The sequence below is a fragment of the Hippocampus guttulatus genome, chromosome 13 (genome assembly GCF_054856545.1).
Source record: "Hippocampus guttulatus isolate MCC_2025c chromosome 13, RoL_Hgut_1.0, whole genome shotgun sequence".
Taxonomy (NCBI): Eukaryota; Metazoa; Chordata; class Actinopteri; order Syngnathiformes; family Syngnathidae; genus Hippocampus; species Hippocampus guttulatus.
The window spans coordinates 16,874,092-16,882,580 of record NC_141273.1 but is presented as its reverse complement, the minus strand read 5'-3'; the positions used below and the strand labels follow the sequence as shown (position 1 = coordinate 16,882,580).

The 8,489-nt window shown below is 47.6% G+C and overlaps 1 protein-coding gene and 1 long non-coding RNA gene across 2 annotated transcripts; one reads left to right on the top strand and one right to left on the bottom strand.

Annotated features, from left to right (window-relative positions):
* Positions 1 to 238: 238 nt before the first annotated feature.
* On the top strand, positions 239 to 6,995 carry LOC147196720 (uncharacterized). Its single transcript, XR_015102720.1, has 2 exons — positions 239 to 722; positions 5,525 to 6,995. It is a non-coding gene; the product is annotated as an uncharacterized LOC147196720 (long non-coding RNA).
* Positions 5,554 to 7,283, bottom strand: tmem229b (transmembrane protein 229B). The gene is made up of 2 exons (XM_086128139.1): positions 7,091 to 7,283; positions 5,554 to 6,152 (listed from the first exon to the last, which is right to left on the bottom strand). Exons 1-2 carry the CDS (start codon positions 7,113 to 7,115, stop codon positions 5,554 to 5,556), a joined length of 624 nt encoding a protein of 207 aa, XP_085984265.1. The 5' UTR covers positions 7,116 to 7,283.
* Positions 7,284 to 8,489: the final 1,206 nt, after the last annotated feature.

Sequence of the window (8,489 nt, the reverse complement as noted above, 5' to 3'; positions counted from 1 at the left end):
TTCGGGGCAATTAGCCACACCTAGATTCAAGAGAACAACAAAAACAATTGAAACCTGACTTAATTGCAGGTTAATCGACACCACCCCCCCCCCCCCCCCCCACACACACACATGCTCAACCGGTGCGTTCGCTCAAGTTTTAAGGAGAGCGTCATGACAAAAGAAGTGCTTCAAGAACTCTGCGGGTGCTGTTATGGTGTGCTAAAATTAGCGCATTTACGCACGTGTGTGTGTGTGTGTGTGTGTGTGTGTTTTTTAAAGCACCGTGGGGTCTTTTCCCAGCCGCTGCTGGAGCAGGTTAAGTGCTCTGGCTATAGTCAGGGAGGAGCAATATAATGGTCTCATTTACTCGATCACACGCTGCGACCTGCCGGTGTTACAGTCGGGGGTGGAGGGTTTAGAAGGTAGGGTTGAGGGGGCGTCTTTAAAAACATTACTGGGCCACGTGAGGTGGTACCGAAACGTCCTCATGGAGATACATCCTCATAAGTGCACAGTTTCACTGATAAACAGATTTTCTCCACAAGCAGATGGCCACAGTGCGGTTTAGCCAGACAACTACGCGTGCCTACGAGTTGACCTCCACACAAGTCAACAACCATCATCCTCACAAGCGTGTACCTTCACAAGGATACAACCTTAAGAAGGATGCACACTCCCAAGTACGCACTCTCCCGAGGACACAACCAAACGAGGATGCCACCTCGCAAGTACACAACCTGGTAAGTAAACTTAATGAGTAAGCGTCCTTCCGAGACACAGCCTCACAGTGACGCGTCCTCACAAGTACACATTCTTAAAAGTCACTACCTTCCACTCAGAAGTACACAACCTCGAAAGTAACCAACCTCAGAAGTTGAGATCCAACTTGCAAGGACACAACCTGAAACAGCCTCACAAGGATTCACCCTCCCGAGTGCGGACGCTCACAAGGACACGATTTCGCAAGTACACAACCTCATGCGTAAATTATCATCATGATCCTCAGCAGTGAACACGTTCCATGGAGACAACCTCACAAATAGTCCTCACTAATTTGCACATCCTGTTTGGAGCCCAAAACATCCGGGCCACACAGTATCAACTTTGCAACAGTTCCCGTTGCTTGCGGTCCTAAATATCAAAACCAAAACATTGCAACTACGCAACACAATTTCACCATGAAGTAGTACGATACGTTACCAAATACCAGGTGTCATTTTAAGAGGAGATCCATTTCTTACAGAAGCTCTCAATCGTCCCACGTGAGCATGCCACACACATATTCACGCGCGTACCTAGTTGCCACTCTCCCAAGTTATGAGGGGTCCAGATGGAGTGCCGGGCGGGGGGTCGCGTGGGATGATCAGATGGCCGACATTCTTGCGCGAACTTAAACCTGCTCAGGCATTTGATCAGACTTGGGTGGTCCGCTGACCCAAGCGAAAGGATAGGCTGGAGAGGGCAGAACCCACCACCTGTCAAGCAAGGGCACATCAAAAGGCGGACGACTCACGTTCCAGTCTGGCTCAGTCTGTCACCCCGATCGGGGCACATGTCGGGGCAGCCCTCTGGCCCCCAGGCCCGCCAAGATCACAGCCGCACTGTAAACGAGACGCCCGCCGTGGTCCTTGAGAAGTGATGCCAGGACACTTGCATTCCTGGCATCTCGGATCACCAAGGAGGTCACGCCATAAACACTGCCAGTGGGAGGGGGAGGGGGGGGGGCTTTTAGGGGCGTTTGAGAGTGCATGGACCCTCACCCCTCTGACCTTGTGAATTACGCAACACCAGTTTGACCCCTTCCTTCAATACTAGGCACATAGACCTTTACGACAGAGACAGACCTCTGCACTCAAGACGTTGACCTCGATAGCCAGGACATAGACCTCTTCTTTCAGGACGTGAGCACCTACGATTAGCGCAACAGTCAAATGTCAAACGTCGACAGTCAAGGCATAAACTTCTCCAGTCAGGATAAATGATGCTAACAGATCAGGACTGAGACCTCAACTTTTAGCGCATAGGCCTCGGCAGCCAGATCTCTACAGACCACAAGATCTCACGTCACAGACCACTCCAACCAGAACATGGACTTCTACAGCCAGGACGTGGGCCTCTCAAGGCAGAACTGGACAGTCAAAATGTAGACTTCAACAGCCAGGACAGAAACCTCAATTTTTAGGTCATACGACTCTGCATCTGGACCTCTGCAGTCAAGTCACAGACCACTCCAACCAGGACAGATTTCTACTGTCAGGACATGGGCCTCTACTGCCTGGACTGTACGGTCAAAATCTAGACCTCAACAGCTCAGACATGAACATCTTTTTTTAAGGTCATACGCCTCAGGCAGTCAAGCCGTAGACCGCCACAACCAGGACATAGACCTCGACAGCTAAGACATAGACATCTACTTTCAGGACATAGGATACCCCCCCCCCCCCCCCCCCCAAGGATAAACATGTCTACAGTCAGGACATAGAGCTCGACAGGGGCATAGGCCTGTCCAGTTCGACCAAACTCTACCGTCGGTCTCTACAACCGGGACCACCACAGATACAGACAGCCCATAGTCTGCCATTGTCTGGATTTGGCAAGGTGTGACCTGGACCGAGTTGTTTTTCTATTCCAAGAATGAGGTCAGCGACAACTCACAACGAGGAAGCTGGAGCCTGCATTTCCAGTTTTCCTCTGTCAGTCATTGACAAGATGCAACAGTGAACACTGAGCAAGGTTAAAAGGTTCAAGGCGTGTTTGTGATCGTTTGCCGACGCCAATCAATCAGTCAATCAATCAATCATCCGGCGGCGACACAAAAGCCAAAGCCAGAAAGGTCCGGGGTAGATTTCGCCATTGTGGCATCACGACGGCAGTGAACTCTCACGGCCGTCTGGCCACCGACTCTCAGCCAATCGGCGATGACGCGTCACCGTAATGGATGGCCATCCAATGCGCGGCTGACGCTTTTGTTTACTTAAGAGGAGAAAAAGGATGGTGCCACTCTTTTGTGTGACTGTAAATGTGGAGTTGAGCCATCTTAAAATAACTTAAGCACACCCGTTGAACTTTAAATGGGTTCGAAAACCCGCAGGAATTTAGCCATTGTTTTATGAAAAAAAAACTTCCATTCGCGAGTAGTCGATTTGAATTCGATCAACTGTTCAGCCGTCATCAAGCGCGACAAGCGTGAAGACAACGACGGGTAAGGCAAGAGCAGTTGAGCGTCACGACACAGTCGGACTCTTATCTTGTTTGCCGAGCGCACCAAAGGTGACAGCTGCCCTCAGTGTCAACAAGCAGTTGACGTCGACGGTTGCCGATCGAAAAGCGCCTATTTGCATGCCATGACAACATCGTGTGCGCTGTGGGGGGCCAGGGGGCGCGAGGGGAGGGGGGGGGGGCGCAACGACGGACGGCGTCGCGGTCGCAAAAAAATGACAAGAGTAAGGTGGCAAAAGTTGGGATACTATGTGTCAAAAGAAAAATCTGAAATTCCTTTGCAAATTTGACGTTCACGCGATGGAATTACAGATTTTACTCTGTGGAAAAAGACAACTTTCTCGCGTTATGACTTTTTTTTTCTTTAGTATGAAGATTTTTATTTACTTCAATTGACATTTTGTATTTTCTCGGCTCCTGTTCCGATTTTATTCTCAACTTCTTCCTCGTAACTATTTTGTGTTGCTATGACAAGATTTGTTACATTATGCCAACGTTATTGTCAGATTATGACTTGACTTTTTCTGACAGTACATTGCAACTTTTTCCCGCACAATAGACAGACATTATTTGCCTCTTGATAGTACGGCTTCATTCTCAAAATAATCCGTTTCTATTCTAGCAACATAAAAAACAGGCGTGGGCGGGACCGTTTGGCCCGCCAACTTTGAGAGCTCTCACTGTTACCGCCATTTGCCTTTTGCTGATGTATGACATGATACGCGACATGATTTGCTGAGAGGCCGGATGGATCATCAGAGGGATTATTTACAGGGCAAACAGCATTTTGAATATGCAAAACTTGCCGAAAACCGTTGCACCTGAGCGCGCCGCGCTGCGGCCGAGGGGCTTGAATAACTGACGAGGGCGTCGGAGCGGTCCGTGCGGTAGCTCGCAGTCTGCTAGCAAAGCAACTGTTCGCATGCTAACGCTCTACCTACCGCTGCATTTGATTTTGGAAAAGAATGAAATGTTGCAGACAAGTCTAATACTAGCAACGAAATACAAAAAGAATGTTAAGTAAAAAAAGTTACGTTGAAATTCAGTCTGTCCAACCAAATCCAATTCAAAATGGGTTCCCGTCACACCCCGGAAATATACACATAAATAGACATATATACTGTACGTTGCGTAGATACAATACACATTCGTAGATACTTAGCCGTGGGCTTTTTGGTGCAATGCGACACGTAGCAGGGCCGCAGGCAGGACATTGGACAGTCTCTCCAGTCAGTCTACATTTTGCAGTCGACTCTCCACCTAATACAAAGCGCTAGCGGCAAGTGGAAACCTGACACAACAATGAAGGGGGATGGTGCGGAGAGACTCCTCCGTTGAAACTTGAGTTTAGGTTGCAAACGCCCATATTTGGAGTAGCGGGGTTGGAGGGGGGGCCCAGGGGCCAGAGCCTATGAAAGGGGCGTGCCGCCCAGGGACCCGTTCATGACCTACGTTACACGTAGTCACTTTTTTTTTAGGTATACTTACAGCAGGGGTGTCAAACTCAGGTCCTGGAGGGCCGCTGTCCTGCATGTCAAGTCTCCCTGTTGCAACGCACTTGATTCAAATGATCAGATCATCAGCAAGCTCTGCGCAAGCCTGACATTGAACCTGTTCATTTGAATCAGGTGCGTTGCAACAGGGAGACTTGGAAAACATGCAGGACAGCAGCCCTCCAGGACCTGACTTTGACACCCCTGACTTACAGTATAAAGACAGTTGAGAAATGCTGTGTTAGCATAGCAACTGTGCGCACGTTAGCATTTGATCCATTTACATTGGAAGCGTAAAAGGGAGCCCACAACTCTTGGAACGGATGTCGTTTACGTTGCGGGTGTCCCCAGTTAGGGCGGCCCGGTGGTCCAGTAGTTAGGTTTGGTTTCCAGCACACTTGAGAGAAGCGGATCGGAAAAATGGATGTGATGGATGGTGTACCCAATGAAGTGTCCAGGGAGAATTCGCGTCACCTGTCGCTGAGTGAAGCGTGATAAACAAGGAGAGGTCGCCATCACGTGGACATATGCGTGTATAGCATACTTTTTAAAATCTTTTACCTGCCTCTTTTTTTTAACCTTTTGACTTTTTAAAAATGTTTTTGTTCAAATCCACATTTTGCTGAGTACTTTCAAATAATATAACAATTCGTGATGTACTTTCTAATGTTTTTGTACCCTCATTTTTTGCCATTTTTTATTTTTGCAAAACCAAAGAACCTTAAAGATACTTTTCACTTGTTTTCAATTACTTGTGACACAAGTCATTGATTTTACTTGCTTTTATTTATTTATTTTTACTTTTTTTTCTCATTTGGGACAATTTTTAGCAGCGAACCAGCCAAGTCGGCAAGGGTGCTCAGTCCCACTTGAACAAGCCACTGACCCCGCCACCCCGCAGCCTCTTCTCGCCCCGGCGAGCGGCCCTGATGGCCCCGGCCACGGGGTCGGACCAGCCGTCGTTGGAGCCGTCGTGGTAGCGCAGGCGCAGGGTATTCTGGACGACAAGGCGCTCCACCAGGTAGGCGGCGAAGAACCAGGGCAAGGCGTACTCAGCCGTCACTAGGCCCATGAAGTTATAGCGGAACTTGGAGTAGTCCCAAGGGCAGGCTTTGAAGCGACGCAGGAGCAGGCCCATGCTCAGCTCCCATGCGTACGTCCACAGCGTGTAGACGATGCAGCGCAGCACCACGTTGACGCGGTCGCGCAGCCGCAGGTACATGCGCTCGATGGCCAGGATGCAGGTGCCATAGAGGAACATCGCCCACAAGCTGGTGACGCCCGGGAGCTTCCAATTACGGTGCAGGGCGAAGTCCCAGCACCCCGTGAACATCACCTCGCACACGTAGCCGTGGATGGCGTACAGGTACCAGCGGCACAGGGCCGGCAGTGGCGACGGCGGCTGCACGATGGACATTGTTGCCATGGCCACGCGGCTCGTGGACTCGGGGCCCAGGTCTGGAAGGGGGCGGGGAACAGGTGTCGTAAAGTGCCATTAAGCTTTGAGGGTGTGTGTGTGTATTTGCGTGATTAAGTTTGGAGATTTTTGTGTACTTACGTCCATGTTCCTGCGTGTACGGGTCAGTGGTGTGTGCATTTTTCAGTTTATGTGTGGCTGAGTGTTTGTGGGTGTGTATGCACGTGACAGTGCGACTCTGTGAGCGTGTGCACATCTGCATGGGTGGTGTGCGAGATTGTGTGTTACCGTTGCTAATTTCATAGCACAGGTAATAACGGATTAATTTTTACTAACTTTTCAGGCATACCTCTAAATATGCCTGGTAGCTGAAACGGTAACTTAATGATAACTGATGTTTGCTAAATGCCAAATGGAGTTTTGGTTTTCTTAGACTTTTTGCAAATATTGGGTAAAAGTTGTGAGCTCCCAAAAGGTATTTGCTTTTAGCGAGTGTCGCCAAGTCATTCGCATAGGTGCTAACAGACGATTGGTAACCTCAGGAACAGTCGATGGCAAAGTTAACAAGCATAGTTTTCCAATTTAAGAATAGACTTGCCTTCTTGGGAGGAAGGTTCTCGCGTGCGTACTTAGGAAAACCGTACTTGGGGATTTCACGAGACCGTACCCGCGTGTTCTGCACACTGACAAATGACCACTTACTGGTACAAAAAGGATAAATGGAGCTTTCGACAACTTTAGTGGTGAAAGGCTAAAACAAGTGAGCGTTCGTGTTAACTTGGACTTTTGAACATGTTACTACCACTCTGTAATGACCACTAACAAAAATGTCATCTTTTTGATATTAAATACATGCAAATAATAAAACTGCATAAAAATGTAAATGTCTCTTACGTTTTCTTTTTAAAACAATTCATCCCAATGCATAGATATAGTTGTATTTGTTTTAGAATAATTTGTTTTTGTTTTTCTCACCCACCGAAAACTCCACCGGACTGCATCATCGAAAGTGTTGAATGAATAGATAAATATTTGGCACTTGAACGCACCACGGGCGGAGTCTGCGTTGCTTTGTACGCAAACGCGTCAAACGATGATGCGCCGTGTAGACCACACGCGCGCGCGCGCGCGCATGGCGAGACTCCTCTGCGGCGCACTGACGAGCCCTTGAACATCACGCACGTAAAACACACCCACGACGCTTAGAAATGCTGTTGATACAAACCGCTAAAAGTCATGACGCCACTGCAACGGCGTCGCATAATAGTGACGTTGAAGCGTGTGACGAAATGACATGACACAACGAGGAATGAAGTCAACCGACCCGCGGACACCTCCGCGCCACCGCACGAGAAGCGACTCCGAGTCTCCGCCAAGCCGCGCTCGACGGGCGGCTGCACGTCTGCAGCTTGTGGGTCCTGCCACCCAATGAAAGTTGTATTTATTTATTTCTTAAATAATATGTGGGGGGCCTTAAACGCATTATCATTTTCATCGTCACCATAAGCAGCATCACGTATGCACAAACACCTACACTTGCATAGGTACAAAAATACATTGATAAAACACCCAAGTCTCACAAAAACAGCAATAAACACACACACAAAAAAACCTCCTTTCTACACACACACAGATTCCAACTTTATTTTACCATGACAACCTAATCTTCCAGGGCCTTCACAATCAGCAGAGCAGGTAACCATGTAACTTCAGCAGTGGTGTGCCGTGCATTTCAACCTTAGGCCTTCAGTGACGTCACATACATGAACACAATATAGGCTCGTCAGGCAGCACTTAATTTCAGGAGCATTTAAAACCATCAAGTATGCATTCACAATTAAGAGCAGGAAACTAAATTTACAGATATTGTCAAAAATAAAAAAGATGATTTAAAAATACTCAATAAAATGCCACCCAAATTACGCTGTGTGATCATAAACAAGTCTGTCCAATAAATTGCGCAATGTCGCAGTTTCATATAAGACACCAACCACACAATAACAAAACAAACTATTCTTTGAAAATAAAATGAACAAATCATTTGCATTTTGAGAATAGGCTATACAACAGCAAATAACTGAAAATGTTGAGCAGCTGAGATTGAACGAATTTTAGTGCACGAAGCTCACTACAATGCGCCATGATAAATTGCAGGTGAGCTGATTTATTTGATACATTTTTGTATCTTTGTCATTTTATTTCGTGACCATTAATACTAACGAAATAAAATAAGAAGAAATGTCAAATAAAATTCATTTACTCACCAATGTAGTCCCTGTTCACTGAGCTGCAGATCGACGCGAGTGTCCTCAAATGTTTTTAAACGCACGTAGCATGTAAGTGTCCAGCCATGCTCTGATGTTTCCTTGCTGCCTTGA

Bases quoted from the DNA above. Each gene is read 5' to 3' on its own strand.
- tmem229b (XM_086128139.1), bottom strand. From the start codon at position 7,115: ATGATGCAGTCCGGTGGAGTTTTCG. The intron at 6,153-7,090 runs GTGGGTGAGAAA...GCCCCCTTCCAG, and splicing joins GCAGTCCGGTGGAGTTTTCG to ACCTGGGCCCCGAGTCCACG.